This window comes from Rana temporaria, chromosome 2, assembly GCF_905171775.1.
Source record: "Rana temporaria chromosome 2, aRanTem1.1, whole genome shotgun sequence".
Classification (NCBI taxonomy): Eukaryota; Metazoa; Chordata; class Amphibia; order Anura; family Ranidae; genus Rana; species Rana temporaria.
Genome location: NC_053490.1, coordinates 452,301,929 through 452,328,037, shown reverse-complemented (window position 1 = coordinate 452,328,037; position 26,109 = coordinate 452,301,929). Strand labels below are relative to the sequence as shown.

The window sequence follows — 26,109 nt, the reverse complement described above, 5'->3', positions numbered from 1 at the left end:
GTCTCAGTTTTATTATTCGGGAAAAAAGGCAGCTTTTAAAACAAAGTCCCTGTCTAGATTTGCCCTGTGTTATAATTTATTATGATGTGATAATTACTGTATTTATCGGCGTATAACATGCACAGGCGTATAACGTGCACCCTAACTTTTTAAAGGGGTTGTAAAGGTTTGTTTTTTATTTCCTAAATAGGTTCCTTTAAGCTAGTGCATTGTTGGTTCACTTACCTTTTCCTTCAATTTCCCTTCTAAATGTTTATTTTCTTTGTATGAATTTCTCACTTCCTGTTTCTCCTCAGTAAGCTTGCACCCATCATCCGAGCCGTTCTGGCTGGAGGTTAGTCAGCCAGAACAACAGGAAGTGAGAAATTCAGACAAAAAAAAACAAAGAAAAAAAAACATTTAGAAGGGAAATCGAAGGAAAAGGTAAGTGAACCAACAATGCACTAGCTTAACCACTTAAGACCCGGACCAAAATGCAGGTAAAGGACCCGGCCAGTTTTTGCGATTCGGCACTGCGTCGCTTTAACTGACAATTGCGCGGTCGTGCGACGTGGCTCCCAAACAAAATTGATGTCCTTTTTTTCCCACAAATAGAGCTTTCTTTTGGTGGTATTTGATCACCTCTGCAGTTTTTATTTTTTTACAAAAATAGAGCGACAATTTTGAAAAAAATTCAATATTTTTTCCTTTTTGCTATAATAAATATCCCCCAAAAATATACAAAAACATTTTTTTTTCCTCAGTTTAGGCCGATATGTATTCTTCTACATATTTTTGGTAATAAGCGTTTATCGATTGGTTTGCGCAAAATTTATAGTGTTTACAAAATAGGGGATAGTTTTATTGCATTTTTATTATCAAAACTATTTTTTTTTACTACTAATGGCGGCGATCAGCGATTTTTTTCGTAACCGCGACATTATGGCGGACACATCGGACAATTTTGACACATTTTTGGGACAATTGTCATTTTCACAGCAAAAAATGCTATAAAAAATGCATTGTTTACTGTGAAAATGACAATTGCAGTTTGGGAGTTAACCACTAGGGGGCGCTGAAGGGGTTAAGTGTGACCTCATATGTGTTTCTAACTGTAGGGGGGCGAGGCTGGACGTGTGACATCATTGATCGTGTTTCCCTATATCAGGGAACACACAATCAATGACGGCGCCACAGTGAAGAACGGGGAAGCTATGTTTACACACAGCTCTCTCCGTCCTTCAGCTCCGGGGACCAATCGCAGGACTCCAGCGGCGATAGGGTCCGCGGGTCCCGAGGCCGCGGTCACGAGGCCGCGGTCCTTAAAGAGGACGTACAGGTACGTGCTTGTGCCCAGCCGTGCCATTCTGCCGACGTATATGTGCAGGAGGCGGTCCTTAAGTGGTTAAAGGAACCTATTTAGAAAATAAAAAACTAACCTTTACAACCCCTTTAAGAGGGAAGTTTCAGGAAAAAACGTTACCCTCTATTTTCAGAGTAAAAAAGTGAGTGTTATACGCCAATAAATACAGTACTTACAGTTCAATGTTATGGAAACTGAGCTGTCAAAACCTGGTGATTGTACATATTTGTTGAAGACAATCTGTCACCAAGAGACCTCAACTGCTGTCAGTTGAGAACATTAAAGTTGAACTAAAGGCAAAACCTTTTCTTTTTTCTTTCTTTTTTTTTGGATAGAGTAATGCCGCATACAGACGGTCGTTTTTTGTGATGAAAAAAAACGACGTTTTAAAAAACGTCATTTAAAATGATAGTGTGTGGGCAAAACGTCGTTTTATGTCTTCAAAGAAACGACAAAAAAAAAAATTCGAACATGCTTGAATTTTTTGTGTCGTTTTTCAAAACGTCGTTTTTTACTTCACAGAAAATGACCGTGTGTAGCAAAAAACGACGTTTAAAACGACGTTTTTACACCCGCGCATGCCCAGGAGCTAGTTATGAAGCAAGCTTCAATGGAAAAAAGTAACCTCGCTTTGCTAGAGCATTGTGAAAAAACGATGGTGTGTAGGCAACTTCGTCTTTGAAAATGATGTTTCAAAAACGTCGTTTTATTTCATGATTTAAAACGTCGTTTTTTTTTTCATCACAAAAAACGACCGTCTGTACGCGGCATAAGGGAGGGTTATAACTCTTGTAAGGTTTATTTTTGCCATCTGTGTCCCATTGAAGAGATTTCCCTTCACTTCCTGTGCCATAGCTAAAAAAGTGAGAGAAAATCCCTCTAAAGTGAGGGAATCCCTGAACTAAACTTGTCCCCATTGGAAGATTTACCCTCTATTTATGTTTTGATGACACTTTTAGCTATATCAGTAAACAGAACAAAAAAACAGCAATACAAAACCTGACAGGTGCTCTAATCCCTCTCCACTTCATCCAAAACTGAATAAAAAAAGTTTAGCCTTAAGGCTTTTTTTTCCGGCGTTCTTTCGCGCGGATTCATGCTTATTTTCGCATTTACATACAGCGTCGTCCGACGTTTTTGTACTTCAACGTTTTTTATTTTAGCCAATAGGAAAAATGATCATCTTTTCATCACTTGTTGCTATGTTGGTAGATTTTTTTTATCTTCTGCCTGGGTGAAATGTTCTATTGATTAAAGCGACAAAACGCCCGTAGCAAACGCTCGTTGTCGCGCTAGTCGTTTGAATCGAGCGCTTCCATTACTTTCTATGGGAAATGGAAACGCTCAAAAATGCCCAAACCGCCCGATTCTTGACAGGTACCCTTTTCCACTTCCGGGAGTCCGGCCGCAGCCATGACGCGGCAGTGAAGTCACCGCAGGGCTCCCTCCTCCTTCCCTGGCTGCTGGGCTAATAGGAGAGAGGATCGGGGCCTCCCGCGCATGCGCAGTAGGGTTCCCAGCATGGAGCCGAAAGGTTACGCAATAGCGGCGGCAGTGTAGCCTTTTGGCTTCACGCCGGGAACCATACTGCCGACATCGCTGGACTCCAGTACAGGTAAGTGTCCATTTATTAAAAGCCAGCAGCTGCAGTATGTGTAATTTTTTTTGTTCCCTTTTTTACCTCCTCTTTAACAATTAATGGCACTGCTGTGTATTTGCTAAAGGGAGGCACATTTCTGTGGTGTGTATGTCGAGCCTTTTTAAAAATTTGCATAGAGTAGGGGAAGGGTTAACACTAGTGTTGTTTTTGCTGTCGGTATCCCAGAACAAAGTTTGTGGAGAAAACCAACAGCTCTCCCTTCTTTACTAGTCATTTTTAAGTTATGCAATTCAGTATCTTCAAATTGGAAGGTGCCTGATCTCACAAATGCATATCTGGAAGAATGGTCAAACATTCCCATAGACACACTCGTAAATCTTGTGGACAGCCTTCCCAGAAGAGTTTAAGCTGTTATAGCTGCAAAGGGAGGGCCAACTCAATATTGAACTCTATGGACTAATGCCACGTACACACAATCGGTCCATCCGATGAAAATGGACTGATGGATTTTTTCATCAGTTATCCGATGAAGCTGACTGATGATCAGTGGTGCCTACACACCATCGATTAAAAAAACGATCGTGTTAGAACGCGGTGATGTAAAACACAACGACGTGCTGAGAAAAATAAAGTTCAATGCTTCCGAGCACGCGCCGACTTGATTCTGAGCATGCATGGATTTTTAACCGAGGGACGTGTCCACAGACGATCGTTTTTTTCTATCGGTTAGTTAACCATCAGATAATTTTAAAACAAGTTCCTCGTTTTTTTTAACCGAAGGATAAAAAACCAATGGGGCCCACACACGATCGGTTAGTCTGATGAAAATGGTCCATCAGACTGTTTTCATCAGACAAACCGATCGTGTGTACGCGGCATTAGACTGGGATGCCATTAAAATGTATGTGTGTGCAAAGGCAGGTGTCTCAATACTTTTGACATGTGTGTTTTTTGTATTTTATATATATATATTTTTATGTGTGTGTATGTATATATATTTTTTTCAGGTGAACACAGAGAAACCGACTTTTGCTGTCGGACACATGACCACTGTGAGCACGTAATCCACCCTTTAACATCCAACTATGGCCACTGGAACCTCCGTTGGCACACCCTCAGTCACTGCCAATGTGACAACAAGTACGTTTCTTATTTGTCATTGTTGGGGTGACTGGCAGGGACTGGTATTTTTTAAAAAGAAGTTTTGTTGAAATATGGAATTGTAAAAATGTACAAGTGGTCGCTGCTAAATCGGTAGAAGTCCTATGACATCTTTAGTACTGGCAAAGATATTGCTACAAAATTCTTAAAGCGTCAGCGGTAAAATGCTGCTATTTTTACCGCCGATGCTATGGGCGGATTTGCGGCGCAGTTCGGCCGCTAGCTGGACGCATTTAAATTCCCGCTAGCGGCCGAGAAAGGGTCGCACTGGCTGCACTGTCCCATTGATATTAATGGGCAGCAACGGTGGAGGAGCGGTATACACACCGCTCCTTCACCGCTCCAAAGATTCGGCTAACAGGACTTTTCTTACCGTGCTATTTTTAACGCTATAGCGCCTGCAATACGCCCTCAGTGTGAAAGGGGTCTAACTGACAATTGCGCGGTCGTGCGACATTGCACCCAAACAAAATTTACATCCTTTTTTTCCCACAAATAGAGCTTTCTTTTGATGGTATTTTATCACCTCTGCGGTTTTATTTTTTGCGCTATAAAACAAAAAAAGATTGACAATTTTGAAAAAAAAGCAATATTTTTTACATTTTGCTATAATAAATATCCCCAAAAAATATACAAAAAAAAATAATTTTTTTTTCCTCAATTCAGGCCAATATGTATTTCTCTACATATTATTGGTAAAAAAAAAAAAAATCACAATAAGCGTATATTAATTGGTTTGTGCAAAAGTTATAGCATTTACAAAATAGGGGATAGATTTATGGCATTTTTATTCATTTATTTTTTACTAGTAATGGCAGCGATCTACGATTTATATCATGACTGCGACATTATGGCGGACACATCGGACACTTTTGACACTATTTTGGGACCATTGTCATTTATACAGCGATCAGTGCTATAAAAATGCACTGTTTACTGTGTAAATGACACTGGCAGGGAAGAGGTTAACCACTATGGGGCGAGGAAGGGGAAGTGTGTTCTAGGGAGTGATTCTAACTGTGGGGGGATGGGCTACAAGTGACACGACAGTGATCACTGCTCCCGATGACAGGGAGCAGTAGTTCCTGTCCTGTCACTAGGCAGAAGAGGGAAATGCCTTGTTTACATAGGCATCTCCCCGTTCTGCCACTCCCTGAGACGCTCGCGGGCACTTGGCTGACATCGAGTCTGCAAAACCCGCGGGCACGCTGACCGAGCGGAAGCGAGCACATGCCCGCACGGCGGAAAATTCAAAGGGACGTACAGGTACGTCCCTTTGCGCAGCCGTGCCATTCTGGCAACGTTTATATACATGCGGCGGTCGGCAAGTGGTTAATGGAGATACATTTTTGACTATGTACAAAAAAAACGTATGAACGCAAACGCGGCTAAACGCGTGTAAATTAATGTTTCTAAATGTCGGTTACTATCTGTCAAGTTCAATTATTTAGGAAAGGTTTTAAAATGTCCTGTGTACATTTAAGCCCTGTACACACGATTGGTTCGTCTGATGAAAACGGACCGATGGACTCTTTTCATCTGATGAACCGATCGTGTGTGGGCCCCATCGGTTTTTTATCCATCGGTGAAAAAAAATAAAACCTGTTTTACATTTTTCTTATGGTTAAAAAACAGATAGAAAAAAAGCGATCGTCTGTGGGCACGTCCATCGGTCAAAAATCCACGCATTCTCAGAATCAAGTCCACGCATGCTCGGAAGCATTGAACTTAATTTTTCTCAGCACATCGTAGTGTTTTACGTCACCGCGTTGGACACGATCGGATTTTTTAACCGATGGTGTGTAGGCATGACTGATGAAAGTCAGCTTCATCGGATAGATTCCATCAGATATCCGATCGTGTGTACAGGGCTTAAGCCTTATGCACAGTACTTCCTTCACAGTTGACCAGAACACATCACAAGTAGACTTTCATTGCTGTTACAAGGGGAACAAAACTCATCCAGCCAAGAGTCCAGTCTATCACCCTTGCAATTACAATAATTGTACATTTTCCTTATATGTGTATGGAATTTCCGCTGTTGTTATTTACTGATTAGGGAGAAATTCACTGATATTGTCTCACCAGTGTATAGAATGAGCCACACTGTACCCAAACAATAAAAGTCTGTCCTTGGTAACATGGGCCCAGATTCACGTAGAATCGCGGCGGCGTAACGTATCGTAGATACGTTACACCGCCGCAAGTTTTCATCGCAAGTGCCTGATTCACAAAGCACTTGCGAGAAAACTTACGCTGGCGGCCTCCGGCGTAAGCCCTCGTAATTCAAAGGGGCATGTGCCATTTAAATTAGGCGCGCTCCCGCGCCGGACCTACTGCGCATGCTCCCTTTTGAATTTCCCGCCGTGCTTAGCGAGAAGTAACGTAATTTTTTCGAACGGCGACGTGCGTAGCGTACTTCCGTATTCCCGGACGTCTTACGCAAGAAGGAAAATTTTTTCAATTTCGACGCGGGAACGACGGCCATACTTTATACAGCACATACGTGTGCTGTGTAAAGTTAGGGCACCTAAAACGATGACTAACTTTGCGACGGGAAACTAGACTAGCAGCGACGTAGCGAATGCGAAAAACCGTCGTGGATCGCCGTAACTACTAATTTGCATACCCGACGCTGGTTTACGACGCGAACTCCCCCCAGCGGCGGCCGCGGTATTGCATCCTAAGATTCGACAGTGTAAAACAATTACACCTGTCGGATCTTAGGGCTATCTATGCGTAACTGATTCTATGAATCAGTCGCATAGATACTCTGAGAGATACGACGGCGTATCTGAGATACTCTGTCGTATCTCTGCTGTGAATCTGGCCCATGATTTCTTTCACTTAAAACCTCTTAAGCAGTTTCACGAACAATCTAATAAGCCTAAACCAGAACAAATCCAACAATGGAGTGTGATCTGATACTGTCAGTTACTGTACTTGCCCATGAGTTTTGCCTTTTTTTTTGCTCTGGCTTAAATTAGCCAGGTCGTTTTAATAATTAACTCCACTGTACTTTACATTTTTTTGATGTGGAACATTTTCACAGAGGACAAGCAATGCTACATTTTTATGTCTTATGGATTCTTTCTTGGAATTCATAGAACATTTTTTAGAATCTCTGCTAAACAAAACTCACTGTGAGTTGGTTATGCCTATTGTAGCACTACTCCCATAGGAGCCATAGGAATTGCTGTCCAAATCTTCCCGAACAGACACACAATAGGTTCATTCACTCACTAACGACCAGTCTAGGGGATGTTGTATTTTTATTTTTGGAGAACTTGGATAGGGATGAGGGAAGTGGTGGGATACTCCAAAGATAAGAACTATGGGCCAGGTTCACAAAAGGGATACTCCGTCGTATCTCTGTTTCTATCTATGCGACTGATTCATAGAATCAGTTACGCATAGATAGCCAGAAGATCCGACAGGTGTAATTGTTTTACACTGTCGGATCTTAGGATGCAATACCGCGGCCGCCGCTGGGGGGAGTTTGCGTCGTAAACCAGCGTCAGGTATGCAAATTAGGAGTTACGGCGATCGACGACGGTTTTTCGCGTTCGCTACGTCGCCGCTAGTCTAGTTTCCCGTTGCAAAGTTAGTCGTCGTTTTGGGTGCCTTAACTTTAGTCAGCAAACATATTGCTGTCTAAAGTATGGCCGTCGTTCCCGCGTCGAAATTTAAAATTTAACGTTGTTTGCGTAACACGTCCGGGAATACGGAAGTACGCTACGCGCGTCGCTGTTTGAAAAAATGACGTCACTTTGCGCAAAGCACGGCGGGAGTTACGAAACGGAGCATGCGCAGTAGGTCCGGCGCGAGAGCGCGCCTAATTTAAATGGCACACGCCCATTTAAATTATGCGGGCTTACGCCGGAGGCCGCCGGCGTAGTTTTTATCGCAAGTGCTTTGTGAATCAGGCACTTGCGATGAAAACTTGCGGCGGTGTAACATATCTACGATACCGTATAGAGCCGAGTCACAGTCCAGCTTCTTTCGGCAACTCGTGACGCGCTGTATGTGCCGGTCGGAAGCATGTCAATCAATTAGGAACACCCAGTCCCGCAGAAGCCGCGGTGAACATATATATATAAAACGGTATGTACGGCAAGGATTTTAAAAAAAACAGCCAATTGTCATTCTAACAACTCGCCTGAATGTAATGTTAAAAAAAATTTTGGGGGTGAACCCCGCTTTAAAGCGGAGCTCCGCTGAAAAAAAAATATTAAAAGCCAGCAGCTACAAATACTGCAGCTGCTGACTTTTAATATTAGGACACTTACTTGTCCTGGAGTCCAGCGCCGTCCGCAGCAGAGGACGAGCGATCGCTCGTCACTCTGCTGCCCCCCCACCATCATCGGTGAGGGAACCAGGAAGTGAAGCGCTCCGGCTTCACTGCCCGGTTTCCTACGGCGCATGTGCGAGTCGCGCTACGCCTGCCGAGTGTTCCCAGAACACAACCGTGGGGGGACGGGAGGTGACCTCATGCCCGCAGTCTGCCCGAGACTGTGTGGCCGGAAGTGGGTGCAAATACCTGTCTTTAGGCAGGTATCTGCACCCCCCTCCCCCCTGAAAGGTGTCAAATGTGACACCGGAGGGGGGAGGGTTCCGATCAGCGCTTTAAAGCTAGTGCATTGTTGGTTCACTCACCTTTTCCTTCAATTTCCCTTCTAAACGTTTTTTTTTCTTTGTTTTCTTTGTCTGAATTTCTCACTTCCTGTTTCTCCTCAGTAAGGTGTTCAGTAAGCTGTTCTAAATGACTTTCCACCACTCGGATGATGGTGGAAAGCTTACTGAGGACAAACAGGAAGTGAGAAATTCAAACAAAGAAAAAAAACATTTAGAAGGGAAATCGAAGGAAAAGGTAAGTGAACCAACAATGCACTAGCTTAAAGGAACCTATTTAGAAAATAAAAGACGAACCTTTACAACCCCTTTAAGCTTAAAGGAGAAGTATAGCCAAAGCTTGTTTGGCTGTACTTCTTCTGTGGATCACAGGAGTTCAGTTCATTCTGCACTCCCGTGACGCGTTTTCAGCTGAAGCCCGCTGTCGGCTGACATCACAGAGCAGGTCCAGGCTCAGGCAGGATCACGACAATGAAGTCAAGATCCACCCACATGCCTGGACTGGCACCCAGCTCAGCCTCTCCACAGTCTCCCACTCTCTCCACAGCCCAGTGCTCCAGTGAGTGAGGAGGGGGCAGAGCAGACAGCGGTGATAGACAGTCACCAGCTCTCTGCTCAGGAAGCCCTGAGAACCGAGCGATCGGCGGTGTTAGATTGCTCAGTTCTCAGTGTTAGAGCCGGTGGAGAACAGATGCAGCATCGGACCGATGAAACATCCAGCTAGGCAAATATAATTTTTAAAATTCAAAAAAAAGTCCATACTTCTCTTTTAAGTAGAAGTGGAGACATTAGAGCAAATTCCCTTTAAGTAGGAAAATGGCTAGACAGAGTTCTTCAGGACACCAGCTGGTGTCCCTTTTTATACACCCACAGCTGACTATAACAAGGCAGCAGAGAGGGTGGCTAAAGTACAAGGTCCCCAAGATCTCAGAGGGGCAGAATGGGGATCTGTCAATGTAAACAAACAGATCCTGGTTCTGTCAGTGCCGGTTCACACAGGGGCAACACGATTCTGGGCGCGACTTGGGGTGACTTATAACGTGTCTTCAAGTCACCTCAAGGACAGGCAACTTTGCCAATGGCTAATCAAACAATTATCAGCTCTGTGGGAGGGAGGGGTTTGCCTGAGAAAACTAGTTTCTCTTCCTGTAACGTTGCTTCAGTTAAGATGGAGATCCAACGTTGGAGGCGACTTCCATTGAAATCAATGGGTACAAGTCGCCTTGAAGTAGTACAAGAACCATTTCTGAAGTCGGAGCGACTTCAGTAGTGTGCATCAAGATGGCTCTCATTCACTTCCATGTAATTTGTCATGTTGTGCAACTTGGGGAGACGTGGGGCAACACAAGTGGCCCCCCAGGTCGTGGTAGTGTGAACCAGCTCTCAAGGGAGTAGAGAGAAATTGTCTGTTCCCAGTGATCAGGAACAGCAATCTCTCTGTACTCCCTGTCAGTCTACTCCCCCACAGTTAGAAACACCTCCCTAGGACACACTTAACCCCTTGATCGCCCCCCTAGTGTTAACCCCTTCTCTGCCAGTGTCATTTATACAGTCATCAGTGGCTATTTTATAGCACTGATCGCTGTATAAATGTTACCGGTCTGAAAAAAAGTGTCCCATCTGTCTGCCACAATGTCGAATGTCTCACTAAAAATCGCTGATTACTGGCATTACTAGTAAAAAAAAGACAAATCTATTCCCTATTTTGAATAACTTGTGCGAAAACCATTTAATATACACTTATTGAGATTTTTTTTACCACGTATATGTAGTAGAATACATATTGGCCTAAACTGATGAAGAAATTACATTTTTTTTTTTTTATTTGGGGGATATTTTGTTATAGCAAAAAGTAAAAATTTTTGCTTTTTTTCAAAATTGTCGCTCTTGTTTTGTTTATAGCACACAAAATAAAAACCATAGAGGTGATCAAATACAACCCAAAAAAATCTCTCTATTTGTGGGGAAAATGGGAACATCAATTTTGTTTGGGTACAGTGTCGCATGACCACGCAATTGTCAGTTAAAGTGACGAAGTGCCGTATCACAAAAAATGGCCTGGTCATTAAGGGGGTAAATCCTTCCGAGGGCTGAAGTGGTTAAGGACATTTAAAATGAACAGACTTACTGGAAGAATTGCAGTAACAGTTGAAAAAAATTTTTTTTTTGATGTCACAATGTAGAGAATAAGATTTCCTATCATCTGTGCCCAGTCTTGCCACACAGAGTTAATCCAGCTCTGAGCAATCCTCTTTTTATTGTTCAGGGAAATAAAACAGACTTCCAGATAAAAACCAAAGTCCTTGCTTGAGTGACAGGTTATTTGCATATCTCGTGCACTGCTTGCAGACATACACAGCTTCTGTAAAAAGTGCTCAATTCACATCCCCCTCCCCTCTTCCCTCCAGCTCTATGTATATTCTGATGGCTGTTGCATTTTCTCATGGCACTGAACTGTGACTCACCCCATGTTTTGATAACATGTAATTAAAACACAGGGGAGGGGATGTGAATTGTGCACTTTTTTTTCAGAAGCAAGGACTTTGGTTTTTATCTGGAAGTCTGTTGTATTTCACTGAACAATAAAAGAGGATTGCTCGGAGATGGATTAACTCTGTGTGGCAAGACTGGGCACAGATGATAGGAAATCTTATACTCTACATTGTGACATTGGGTTTACATCCACTTTAAGCCTAAAAAGAAAGCTAATGCAACTATCACATCTAATAACTTGTAAGCTGTAATATATTAAAGTGGTTGTAAACGCTTACATATACCCAGTAAAGTGAATAGCCTCAGGTAATACACAGAAGTGAAACAAATCCTCCTACATAAGTTGTACCTGTTTATCTGCTTCCATTCAAGCCCAGAATTTATATAGCTTGTTTGGGCCTCCAGAAAACGGGGCAGAAAGCTGAAATTACACATTGCAGAGCTCAGGGAGGAGAGCTCTGAGAGCTGATTGGAGGAAAGGGGCACACCCCCTTCACACAGCACACAGGAACAGAGCTGAGGTTGTCAATCACAGACTGTATGCTTGAGGTCTGTCCCGTCACCTTTTTTCTCTTGGTGTCAGGAACATTTATCAGAAGTGATTCATGCTGATATCAGAGGAACAAATAAGAAGATGGGAATGACACATGGGGGACATCCCCCAGCACTCAAAATCTGGTGCAACTGTGCAGTTAGCCAATCAGCTTCTCACTTGTTCAATTAGGCTTTGACAATAAAATCTGGAAGCTGATTGATTTCTATGCAGCGCTGCCCCATAATTTGCACGCTCCAGTTTTAGTAAATTTTACTATTAGTGCTTAATAGATACAAGTACACTATAGAGCAGGGATATGCAATTAGCGGACCTCCAGCTGTTGCAGAACTCATGAGGCATAGCAAGACTCTGACAGCCACAAGCATGACACCCAGAGGCAGAGGCATGATGGGACTTGTAGTTTTGCAACAGCTGGAGGTCCGCTAATTGCATACCCCTGCTACAGAGTGATAAACTTAAATTTTCATGTCTGAGATTTACAACCACTTTGATTTGTTTTTGGGTTTAATACGGCATGAAGCCTGTTGTTAGCTACGCAATTGACAGTGAATAAGTAAATGAAACTTTGCACTTAAAGTGTATGGACCTTTTCACACAGGCTTTCCGACTAGGTCCGCCTGCCAGTTTTTCAGGTGGACCTGATCGGAAGCTCCATTCACTCCTATGTCAGTGGTGACATGTCTGCTGACACCCGCGGCTATCCGATCCGTGAAATCCAGATGAATGGAGACCCTATTTTCCATCAGAACAGATCGGATAAAAACGGACAGGCGGTTTCGTTTTCAACCAATCTCCCCATAGAGGAGAGCTGGGCTCTGACAGGTCCATCTATGCACAGTGAGCAAAAACGGACCTGTCATTTGCCTGGTCAGCGGGGATCAGTGGAGACAAGCCCGTGTGAAAGGACCCTATGAAAAAGACCTATTGCCTTCTTGCAACGCAACTTTACCACTGCATTAATGTGCTGTTGATTGTTACGTTTTTCTCCTAGGTTTAAAGATTGCCTTCGAAAAGTCAATGATACAGCTTCACGGGTGGTGGGGCAGGCTTTCTTTAATGTAATTAAGGTGCAGTGCTTTGAGTTGACCTACAAGGAGCAATGTGCAAAAAGGACCTGGTATGGATGGTAAGTACAGTGAAAGCAGACATTTTTTTGCCAACACATATAGGTATGTCAGTGTTATACTGTCCATATAAAACCAATACACTGCCTGAGCTAGTCCACAGACCTTGGTAAAGACAGGTAGGTAGATTCAGGTAGAGTAGTGTATACTTGCGGCGGCGTAGCTTAGCGTGTTTAGGCTACGCCGCCATAAGTTAGCTAGGCAAGTACTTGATTCTCAAAGTACTTGCCTGCTAAGTTACGGCGGCGTAGCCTAAAGCGGGCGGGCGTAAGGGCGCCTAATTCAAATGTGTCTAAGGGGGCGTGTTTTATGTTAATGGTGCTTGACCTTACTGCGGTCTATTAGCTAGATTCAGGTACGGCGGCGCATCTTTCAGGCGGCGTATCGTATTTACGCTACGCCGCTGTAAGTCAGAGAGGCAAGTGCTGTATTCACAAAGCACTTGCCTCCTAAGTTACGGCGGTGTAGCGTAAATGGGGCCGGCGTAAGTGCGCCTAATTCAAATGAGGATGAGGGGGGCGTGTTTTATGTAAATGGTTGGTGACCCGACGTGATTGAAGTTTTTTACGAACGGCGCATGCGCCGTCCGTGTACATATCCCAGTGTGCATTGCTCCAAAGTACGCCGCAAGGACGTATTGGTTTCGACGTGAACGTAAATTACGTCCAGCCCCATTCACGGACGACTTACGCAAACAACGTAAAATGTTCAAATTTCGACGCTGGAACGACGGCCATACTTAACATTGACTAGGCCAGCTATTTGTTCGACTAACTTTACGCTGGAAAAAGCCATACGTAAATGGCGTAAAAAAAATGCAAGAGTTAATTTGGACATTATTGGGTTAACCCGACGAGCACTGCAGTATCTAAGAAACTGATGCCAGGTAGGTGAGTGTCAGCTTTGGCAAGGTCACTGAGCTTTTGCAACATTAGATTGTCTGGTGTACTGAAGGAAAAGTAGGCAGATTATCTTGAGAGGTGGTAGGAGTAGTGTACTGACCTTGGTTGAAGGATACAGCTGCTCTGACTGCGAGCTAAAGTTATGGGTGAGGAATATGACGCAACAGAGTGTCTGCTACTGTTAAGTCCTTCACTTTCACTAACAGCTTGCTCTAAAACTTTTAAAGGAACACTAAAGGCAAAAATTTTTTTTTTTTAAATAACAAACATGTTATACTTACCTCCACTGTGCAGCTCGTTTTGCACAGAGTGGCCCCGAACCCTGTCTTCTGGGGTCCTTCGGCGGCTGTCTCGGCTCCTCCTCGCAAAAGCTTTCCACCTTCATGCAAGCGAGCTCGCTTGGTGGAAAGCTTTTGCCAGCACGCTCCCGTGATACAGCGGTGGGCATAGCCGCCGACTGTATCACTCGGCCCCGCCCCCCAGTGCGCAGCGTCATCCGCTGTGATTGACAGCAGTGGCAGCCAATGGCAGCGCTGCTATCAATCCGTCCAGCCTAGCCAATCAACGGCCAGGCTGGAAACCGAAGAGGATCACGTGGACGCGCGCGGGAGACTTTCGAGGGGTCAGGTAAGTAAAAAGGGGGTTCGGGGGGGGGGGGGCGGTACCGTTGGATGTTTTTTCACCTTAATGCATAGGATGTATTAAGGTAAAAACATTTACCTTTACAACCCCTTTAACCTTGTCATTGGCTGTGGCTAGCGTGTTCGCATTGTTTCTTTAAAGATTCCACCTCGGCTCTCTTGCATGCAGCTTCTTCTTCCATCTCTGCTTTCTTGCAGGCTGCTTCTATGGCTTCTGCTTTCATCTTTGCTATCTTGCATACAGTTTGTTTTTATCTCTGCTTTGCTTCAAGCAAAGGCTCTCTATATTTTAGAAGCTTCAGCATCGTTTCTTTAATTGGCTTTAATTGGTTTTAGGCTGTGTGGAAGATGTTGATTGTAGAGAATTTGCAGATCTTGTGTAGTATTTTGTAGAGTGATGAGAGTAAGGCCGACCATACGCGGTTTGATATACACATATTCGCGAGCACACCAAGGATCATTTAAAAAAGTCCAAAAATTTAATGCATATTAGCAATCCAAAAAAGCAATGTTTCGAGGTCGCGCAGGACCTCTTCGTCAGGCAAAAGATCTTTTGCCTGACGAAGAGGTCCTGCGCGACTTCGAAACGTTGCTTTTTTGGATCGCTAATATGCATTACATTTTTGGACGTTTTTTAAATGATCCTTGGTGTGCTGGCGAATATGTGTATATGATTTGCTTTCCGGTTCCCAGCCGGTAATCGTTTCAGCACCCTTTTATTCATTGGCCATTTTTCCTGGAAGGTGTGCAATTGGAATATTTTTGAAACCATACGCGGTTTGAATCGCAGTCGGGTCAGCAGGAACCGGACGAGATTCGAACCGTTATGGGCAGGCTGAATGTACCAAGCTGATCAATAAATCTGGGTACAATCCACCTGCCGGATTAACATGCTGATTAAGAGCAGTGCATTTGCCTGCAGGTTGGGAACATGCAATTTTTTTTTTTTTAATAAACATTTTATTGAAAGTTTTTCAATAATTACAGTATAATCCAAGACATATATATGTCATTCATTTTCCAAATAAAGTCTTAACAGGATCTTATGTTAACAATTGATCATAAATAATATGTCATACAAGACAAAATAACGACATTGTTGTTTATAAATGGGTCAGATCCTGCGAACAAGTATCAAAGTGCAAACAATAAATTCCACGTTAACAGAAGAAAATGAAGCATTATAGCTCTCCGCTAAACCTTTGTGACAGCGGCCCCCTTCCGCCCTACCCACCCCTTAACGGGGACATTCTGTGGGCAGCGCCGAGAGGGGAAGGGCAAAAGTCGGAGCAAAATAGGCTTAACTTCCAGTGTTCCAAAAGGGCAGTAAAAGTAACAGCAGGGGTTTGGCATATCAGAGATGTATCTCACCCCTTTTTCCCCTTTATTATCTTTTGAGAAGAGTCAAGTCAGACTCTATGTTCAAAGGAAGTGTGTGGGCCTATGTGTGTGGGGGGGGGGGGGGGGGGGGGAGGGGGTTGAGGCCAGATGGAAAGGAAAAAAAAAAGTGAGAAAGTACCTAACTATTAGGTTTTTGGGTGAGTATAACTCCAGATGTTATGTTAGAATTTCTCCGGGTATCAGATGGTATTTGTGTAGGGGGGTTTCTATACAATGACCAGCATGACCATGTATGTCTGTATTTCTCGTGCATGTCCTTAGCTTGGTGAATAAGGCGCTCCATTTCCTCCACCCTGTCAACACGTGCATGCCAATCATCAATTGTTGGAATAGTTTTGGACTTCCAGTATACAGGGATGCATTGGGTAGCTGCATTGACAAGGTGGAGTGTTAGGGATCTCCGGTATTGCGATCTTGGAATGGGAGTGTGATGTAGCAGGAATTGCGCTGGGGTAAGACTTATCGGTATTGTTGTTATTTGTACAATACGATCATGTACCTCTTTCCAGAACCGGACTAGTAGCGGGCAGTCCCACCAGATATGTAAAAGCGAGCCATCCGCTCCATCACACCTCCAGCAAGACGGGGAAACCGCTGGAAAAATTTTATGGAGTTTTTCCGGTGTTCGGTACCACCTAGTACAGAGCTTGTATCGATTTTCTTGTGCTGAAACATTAATGGATCCTCTGTGTGTGTGATCCCATATAACACATGATGAGCTAGTAAAAGCCAGAGAAGAACTCCTTGAGGAAGTTAAGAGAAGACTTGCCCGTAAACACACACTCACAAGCAAACTGTTCTATGAACACGGGAACAAGTCTGGCAAACTTTTAGCTGCGGCTTTACAAAAAAAAAAGGCATCCTATACCATCAATAATATAACCACCAGTTCCGGGGAATCCATTGTTACTAATAGTGGAATTGCAGATCAATTCGTAAAATACTTTTCTGGGCTATACAACTTGCAGAAATCCCGTCAGCAGGTAGAAGCTCCTGATAGGAAGACTTTGTTAGAGGAATTTTTATCTGAATTTTGCCCAACGTACACCACCCCCGAAGACATAGCAGACCTAGGCTCCCCAATCACCACTGAAGAAATCACTTTAGCACTAAGCCAACTTAAACCAGGGAAGAGTCCCGGTCCAGACGGCCTGCCAGTAGGTTACTACAAGACCTTTTCCGATATACTAATTCCCAATTTTCTGTCAACATTTAACACCCTTTTGGATTCCCCTTCACGCTCAAAAGACTTTTTAGAGGCTCATATATCTCTGATTCCCAAACCAGGCAAAGATGCTACACTTGTCTCCAACTATAGACCGATATCGCTATTGAATGTTGACGTCAAGTTATACGCCAAAATACTTTCCAACCGTATTCTCCCATTACTCCCCAAACTCATTTCAACTGATCAGGTTGGGTTTGTCCCTGGAAGGGAAGCCAGGGACAATACTATTAAAGCTCTTAATATACATCACTGGCTTTCCTCCTCCAAAAAAAGCGTTTTTTTTCTGTCACTAGACGCTGAGAAGGCGTTCGATAGAGTGGCCTGGGATTTCATGCAAGCGGTTCTGACTAAGATGGGCTTACCATCACGCCTTACCCAAATGATCCAATTGCTGTACACTGGTCCCACTGCACGGGTGAGGGTCAATGGCCACCTATCGAGCGCCTTCTCTATAACTAATGGAACCCGTCAGGGCTGTCCCTTATCCCCCCTCATTTTTATTCTCACGATGGAACCCTTTCTCAGAAAGCTTCGGGAGAACGATTCCATCAAGGGAGTCGAGATCCGGGGAAAGCATTACAAGACAGCAGCTTACGCTGATGATGTGTTGCTGTTCCTTTCGGACCCGATAACCACAATTCCCAATCTCTTAAAAGACTTCAAATTGTAAAACACTTTGTCCAACCTACAAATTAATTTCGAAAAATCGATAGCTTTAAATATCTCTCTGCCAAACCATGTAGTTGAGTTATGTAAACAAAACTTTCCCTTTAAATGGGAGTCTAACTATATTACATACTTGGGCATTAAGATCCCTAAAGAACTGAGTAAGCTATTTGCACTAAATTTTCTACCAAGCCTTGCAACAATCAAATCAGACTTATCGGATTGGAACAATGGCAGATTTTCGTGGTTTGGTAGAACAGCAATCCTTAAAATGAATATCCTCCCGAGGATCTTATACCTTCTCCAGGGGAACATGCAATTTTGTGCATGTTCCCGATCAATAATGTGACCTGGCCCTAGATAAAGTTGTGTGATTCTGACTTTGTAATAATAAACTCTCTCTCTAGATCAGAGGTCTCAAACTGGTTGCCCTCCAGCTGTAGCGAAACTACAAATCCCATGAGGCATTGCAAGGCTGGCGGTTACAAGCATGATTCCCGCAGGCAGAGGCATGATGGGACTTGTAGTTTCGCAACAGCAGGGCCGCCAGTTTGAGACCCCTGCTCTAGATTAAGTGCATCAAATCCTTTTAATCTGCACAATTTTTGAAATCAGTTCTTATGCACATATGGTGTGAACAAGTGCTAATTATTCCTTCAGTGTTGTACCCGTTTAGGTGGGTGTATTTAACCAGTTAAGCCCCGGACCAATATGCAGCCTAAAGACCCAAGGTGTTTTTACAGTTCGGGACTGCGTCGCTTTAACAGACAATTGCACGGTCGTGCGACGTGGCTCCCAAACAAAATTTGCGTCCTTTTTCCCCCCACAAATAGAGCTTTCTTTTGGTGGTATTTGATCACATCTGCGGTTTTTAGTTTTTGCGCTATAAACAAAAATAGAGCGACAATTTTGAAAAAAATGCAATATTTTTTACTTTTTGCTGTAATAAATATCCCCCAAAAACATATATAAAAACATTTTTTTTCCTCAGTTTAGGCCGATACGTATTCTTCTACCTATTTTTAGTAAAAAAATCGCAATAAGCGTTTATCGATTGGTTTGCGCAAAATTTATAGTGTTTACAAAATAGGGGATAGTTTTATTGCATTTTTATTAATTTTTTTTTTTTTACTACTAATGGCGGCGATCAGCAATTTTTTTCGTGACTGCGACATTATGGCGGACACTTCGGACAATTTTGACACATTTTTGGGACCATTGTCATTTTCACAGCAAAAAATGCATTTAAATTGCATTCTTTATTGTGAAAATGACAGTTGCAGTTTGGGAGTTAACCACAGGTGGCGCTGTAAGAGTTAGGGTGCACCTAGTATGTGTTTACAACTGTAGGGGGGTGTGGCTGTAGGAATGACGTCATCGATCGTGTCTTCCCTATAAAGGGAATGACGCGATCGATGCGCCGCCATAGTGAAGGACGGGGAAGCCGTGTTTACATACGGCTCTCCCCGTTCTTCAGCTCCGGGGAGCGATCGCGACGGAGCGGCTATAAACAAATAGCCGCGCCGTGGTCCCGGATCGCTCCCCGAGCGGACCCGACCTCCGCATGTAGCGGGGGGGGTCCCGATCGGACCCCCCACCCGCTAATAGGCAAGGACGTACATGTACGCCCATGTGCCTGTACGTGCCATATTGTGGACGTATATGTACATGCGGGGGTCGGGAACTGGTTAAAGTAGAACTAAAGGCAACACTTTTTTCCATTTTGGATAGAGTAAGGGAGGGTTATGACCAGGGCCATCTTTTCCATTGGGCACGCTGGGAAGTTGCCCGGGGGCCCCGCTTGCCTGGGGGGCCCCACCAGCTGCCCAGCAACCCCAGTAAAAAAATGTGGAGAGTGAAGGGTTAGAACTGCCCATGGCCAGTTTGCGGAAATCACAGAGAAGATCAGGTCCTCCATGAATGCGGGGGGTTGCTCATGTAAGGGGGGAGTGAATGCAAAAATGTAAGGGGGCACTGATATAAAGGTTCCCCCTCCTATATTAGTGACCCCACTTACCTTAGTGTATTTACTCTACGAAAGGTGGTCTCTGGTCACCAGAGTGCCCCCCACATCAGAGTTCCCCTTTACATCAGAGTCTGCAGGATTCCCCCTTAAAATGCAAGGGGGAACTCAGTCTGCAGACCCTGATGTAAGTGGGAAAGAGAAAGCAGTGGACTCGGATATAAGGTGGTCTCTGGTCACCAGAGCCCCCTCCACATCAGAGTTCCCCCTTTAGATCGTGATCTGCAGTGTTCCCCTTTGTTCCCTTTCACTGTAAGGGGGAATCCTGCAGACTCTTAACACATTGCTAATAGCACTAGCTATATGTTTATAGTTTAAATACTGACATTTGCATTGTTCGGCACTGAAAACTGTAATTTTGGGTACTTTTTTTGCAGTGGCAGTAAAAGATGTGGTTCTGCCAGTAAATTTTATAATCTTTGTCAGTAAATTCTCGTGCGTGATTGTGTAGACAGGGCCCCAGTGCACTGTATTGCCCGGGGGCCTATAATGCTCTTAAGATGACACTGGTTATGACCCCTGTAACATTTTGATTTGTCCAATTGTGCAGATCTCCCTTCATTTTCTGCCCCATAGCCAAAGCAGGAAGTGATAAAGTAAAGGAATTCATATCTGTCATATGAACTAGTGTCTCCATTGGAAAGTATCCCTACTTTTCCTGTTCTGGGGACAACCCAAAATTTGGCATTTTCTTCTACTTTCCTTGATAATGGTAAATAAAGAGAGTGACTCTCCATAACGAGGGCACAGACAGAAATATAAACCTGACAGGTTTTCTATAGGGGTGTTGAAAATAATTGTGTAATCGATGCATCGCGATTCAGCTTTAAATGATTCTGCATCAATGCAGAGCGTGACTGAACCGCGATTGCATCAATTACATCATCAGTCCCTGTCAGAGTCCTCCCCTCCCTCCTCCTCTCTATGTCTTATCTGTGTATATCCAGCACAGAGCAGGGATCTCCCACTGTTACACGGAGCTTGCATCTGAAACTCCTGGCGGCCAGTGTAACAAAGTCCCAGCTCCTATGATAGATGGCACACTGATCCAATGCTGGGAAATTTAATCAGTGTGACGTGTGTCATAGGAGTCGGTCTAGGGGGCAGGACTTTGTCGACAGTAGCCACCGAGATGTTGAAATCCAAGCTCCATGCTACAGCGGAAGATCCCCGCTCTGTGTGTGATCCGGGCACTGATGAGGCTGCATTGATGGGCACTGATTAGCACGAAAAAGGCTGCACTGATAAACTGTACTGATAGTTTTTGATAAAAACCATGATGCTGTAATCATGACGCATTGCTGAATCTAATCGTTGACAGGATAATCGAATAGTGAGGCCAGTGAAGATACACGGCTCAAATGTTCTAATCCCTCTCCACTACGAGACTTAAAAAATAAATAAAAACAGTTTTGCATTTAGTTACACATTAAAGCACAGTCTTTGATAACTCTCATAGGCAGCAATGAATTGCTTTCAGGACACACTTGGGGAGACAATATTATAAGCAGAAATCAGAATGGCATGTGGGAACGTAGGAAGCTTATACTGTATACATATATGCAGGGCCGCTGATAAGCCAGTACAACTGGCCCTGTTGTAGGGGGCCCCCGGGCCAGCAGGGGCCCGGATGGCAACCCCCTTTAAAAAAAAAAACCCCCTTTTTTTTTTTTTTTTTTAGGGGTCCGGAGGTCCCCAGGGGCCCGGAGGCCCACAGGGTCTCAGATGACAACTCCCCTTTTTTTTATTTATTTTTTATAAAAAAAAATATATTTTTTCTAATATATATATTTTTTTATTTTTTATTAAAGGGACAATTTTTTTTTCTTAGGGGTACGGGGGTCCCCAGGGGCCCGGAGGCCCACAGGGTCTCAGATGACAACTCCCCTTTTTTTTATTTATTTTTTTTAAAAAATATATATATTTTTTTAATATATTTTTATTTGAATTTTTATTAAAGGGCCATTTTTTTTTTTTTTAGAGGTCCGGGGGTCCCCAGGGGTTCGAAGGCCCCCAGGGCCCCGGATGGCAACCCCCCTTTTTTTAATTTATTTTTTATAAAAAAAAATATATTTTTTCTAATATATATATTTTTGTATTTTTTATTAAAGGGACAATTTTTTTTTCTTAGGGGTACGGGGGTCCCCAGGGGCCCGGGATAAAAACACCCCTTTTTTTATAAAAAAATAAATACATTTTTAAAAATTTTTTAATTTCATATATATATATATATATATATATATATTATTAAAGGTCCCCAGAGCCCCGGATGGCAATCCCCCTTTTTTTATAGTTTTTTTTTTTCATATTTTATTTCATTTTTTTTTCTTTTTATTCCTTATATATGTGTATGTGTGTGTATATATATATATATATATATATATATATATATATATTAAAGGGCTCATGAGGTCTCCATGTGGAAAACCCCAGGTGCCTACCAATGCCGCCAATCCCGTAACGTGCTGCAGAGACAGTTTCAAGGCGGGGCCAGGGGTGGAGCTAAAGGCAGGACCAGGGGTGGAGCTGAAGGGGGCCCCGTCAGGTAGGCTGTACGGGGCCCCATGATCAGCGGCCCTGCATATATGATGCACAAAACTGACTTGCAGAACCGCTATATTAGAAAACACTGGAGTATTGCTGTATTGTAAACTGTGGGATGTTGTGCTGCCATTTACAGGCTTGTGTGGAAAACGCTGCACTGTCCTACAGTGCTGTATATTCAAGGTCCCCACCACAACCCCTCCCCGAGCACCCCGACTTCTGGTGCCTCCCAGGCTGGCACCTGTCGTTGGGGCCCTCTGGGACAGTTGGAGCAGACTGTTCCTTCAGGAGAAAAACGCTCAAGTACCCTATGACAGGCACACACAGGGCTGCCAATAAGGCAGTACAACTGGTCCTGTTGTACTGGGCCCAGACCTCATCCTCTAAACAAGGGGGCCCAGGGCAATTTTATTTTTCATATCTTTCTAAATGAAGGCGTGGATTTTACTAGACAACCCCCCCCCCCCCCCCCTGCTTTTACTTGTTTGCCGGGGCTTAAATTATATTTCCCATCAGATCAACAGAGTGGCCCGGGAACTGGGGCCTTTTTTTTTTTCATTTTTGGAGCATAGGGAGGTAAATTCAGTGTTGCTGCACCCCTAAGGGGGTGTGTGGGGTGTAGGTAGGGTTAGGGGGGCCATGATTTTTAACAGCAGCCCTAGGCACACCCAGAATATATAGTGGCCCCAAGTTCGGGGCTAGCACCTTGATGAATACTCAGTTGGGAATAGTTGACAGGCCAAATGGCAGGGCCACAAACTGAAAATAAAGGACGTTCACTGCAGGAACACTTGACGGGAAGACAGGAATATGCCGATAATCATCCTCGATATCCACAGATGTCAAAAAATCCCCGTCGGAGGGAGGCAACCACTGACTGCACAGATTCCATCTGGAACTTCTGTACTCAGAAACCTGGATGAGTCTCTCACCCAAATGAGTGAAATGAATGTGCTACTGTGACCGCCCAAATGCAAGCTGCACCACATGGTACATTGTGAACCTATGATTGAAAACGAATAGCAGCGCTAATAACTAAAGCGCTCCAAAATATCAAGTGCAATTGTGCTATAATAAAGTGTACTAAAGAGAACCACAAATTTATGCAACTAGTTAATACTGAAGTGCTCCAAGAAATTAAGTGCAATTGTGCTACAATAAAGTGCACTAAACATAAAATCCCACAAATAAAATTGCAAATTCACATCAACATGTGCCTGAGCCTTGCACTTAAAGGGGTTGTAAATCCTCATGTTTTTCACCTTAATGCATCCAACACCTTGCAGTGTCCAGCCCCCCTGTTTTACCCAAATTTCCGTGGGCGCGATCCCACATCGCTCTCACCGCGGCTCTTCATTGGATAGATTGATAGCAGCGCAGCCATTGGCTCCCGCTACTGTCAATCAAATCCAATGAGGGAGCGCCGCTGCTCTGCAATGTTTCATGACGTCGGATCCACCCAAGCCTTAGCCACAAAGCGTTTTGACCCATCCAGGTGTAGCAGGACAGACTGAGGTATTAACTCCCATGTAATGTAATCAAAGTTCACTGTTTATTACAAATGTTTTAAGAGATTATAATGTACATCATCTATATGTATGGCTATTTTCAGGTGTGAGACGTACGTCAATATGACAGTGGCTGTTCCGAAAGAGTCAGGCCTGTATGATTATGGAGGAAATCTCATTGACAAACCAACTCTAACAAAGGAAGAAATAGATCCCACTAAGCCACCATCAGCAAACCTGTCACCCGAGCCACCAACTTTGGGGCAAGTCATTAAAGCTACTGAAGACCTGCTGAAGATCATGATGACAATAAGTCCAGGCACCTCGCCCGACCAGTCCAAAGTGGATGATGACACCACCACTGGAAAGAAGAAAGATAAAAGAAAGAAGAAAGAAAGGAAAAATAAAAAAGGAAAGGGCCTCAAAGGTAAAAGAAAAAATCAATCTAAAAAGGAGAACATTGACTCTCCAGCCAAAGACATATTGGGTGAGAACACGGTAAAGGATGAGAAGGCTGTGCCAGAGAACCAGCCACTTGACATCTTGGATGTAGAATCTAAGCAGGATGCATTCAATGATGTCCTCAATGATGAGCCCATCAAAAACAGTGATGCATCAATAACACCTACATCAATAACCTCTACCTACAAAAAGGAAGAACTGAAAGATAAGATAACGTCACCTCCTCCAGTATCTAGACCTTCCACCAGGAAACCCCAAAGGAAAAACGGGCAGGAACGAAAGGGGAGACGAGAGAGAAAGAAGAAACCGAAGACAGAATCTTGTGGTCCTTCAAACACACAGTGCAGTGCGTTTTCTAATCCTTAATATGCTATATTTCTGTATACAAATGCTGGTGAATAGGCTAAATTCCAGAGAAGTGTGCAGAAATAATGACATTAATCACTTTGCTGCTAAATATTTAGCCATGATCAATACTTTTTTCTGCGTTGCATACAAGTAAATACGATGTGCTGTGTATGCGTGTGTGCGCTCCGTAACAAACTACATTAATGCCGATGAGCTGGAACTGGATTCCTGTATGATTTGGTGTCAAACAGTTGCAATTTATTCCCTGCCTTTATTTTCTCCAAAGGATACATTCACACTGCATGATTTTACATGTGTTACTGTTAATTGCTATGGAAGTAGCAAGCAGGATTGTTTAACATGGCTAAAAGAATGGACAGCCGCACCTCCAAAACAAACCCTTGGGTTGTCTTTAATTTAAAAAAGAACAAGTGCATTACAAAATACAGCAGGGCAGTGGGATAGCATCCTACGCGTTTCACACTGCGACCAGTGCTTAATCATGATTAATAATAATAAGCCATGATTAAGCACTGACCACAGTGTGAAACGCGTAGGCTGCTATCCCACTGCCCTGCTGTATTTTGTAGTGCACTTGTTCTTTTTTAAATTAAAGACAACCCATGTTTTTTTTTGGAGGTGCGGCGGTCCATTCTTTTAGCCTTTATAATTTGCCTTGTGCATTGCCGGCACTCCTGGTCTCCTGAGAAGCCACCGATTATCTAGCATACCCACCTGGAGCGGTAACTCCCTTTTTCCAGGATTGTTTAACACACGGCACAAAAGCCCAGAGAGGTGAATGTACCCAACATTGCAATAGAATTGTGTGTTATGCACAGGAAGGAGTATTACACTCAATCACAAATTACAACTCTACGTTTTATATATACCTAATATATACAGTACATATGCTACTAAAATAAATGTTAAATCTTGCTTGAACTAAAATGGATGTTGTGGAATTTTTAACATGGGCGCATCTTATTTTTACATTACCAGTTGAAGAGCAGGCCTTTTCTGACACTTTGTTTACAAGTAAAAAATCTTTCATTTGCTAGAAAATTACTTAAAACTCCCAAAACATATTTTTTATATATATATATATATATATATATATATATTTATCAGAGGCCCTGTAGAATAAAATGGTGGTCATTGCAATTTTTTGTGGCACACGGTATTTGCGCAGCAGTTTTTCAAATGCAATTTTTAAATAAAAAATACACTGAATTTTATTGCAAAAATATAAATAAAAAAAACACCACAACCGTATTTTGTTTGGGGTAAAATAGAAAAATTGTTACGCCGAGTAAAGAGATATCTAACAAGTCACGCTTTAAAATTGCACACGCTCATGAAGTGGCGACGAACTACGATACTTAATCTCCATAGGCAACACTTGTTTACAGGTTACCAAGTTAAGACTAGAGCAAGAATGATTACTCTTGCTGTAACGGTCACGGCGATATCTCACATGT

General features: G+C 43.3%; 1 protein-coding gene across 1 annotated transcript in view; it reads left to right on the top strand.

The window, feature by feature from the left end:
- PROCA1 (protein interacting with cyclin A1) overlaps nucleotides 1-25,038 on the top strand; it is a 28,401-nt gene extending 3,363 nt beyond the window's left edge. The window contains exons 2-4 of the mRNA XM_040338519.1: nucleotides 3,950-4,082; nucleotides 12,776-12,910; nucleotides 23,926-25,038. Coding sequence (XP_040194453.1) covers nucleotides 3,950-4,082; nucleotides 12,776-12,910; nucleotides 23,926-24,649 — 992 coding nt within the window. The 3' untranslated portion in view covers nucleotides 24,650-25,038. The remainder of the gene's footprint in view (nucleotides 1-3,949; nucleotides 4,083-12,775; nucleotides 12,911-23,925) is intronic.
- The last annotated feature ends 1,071 nt before the right edge of the window (nucleotides 25,039-26,109 follow it).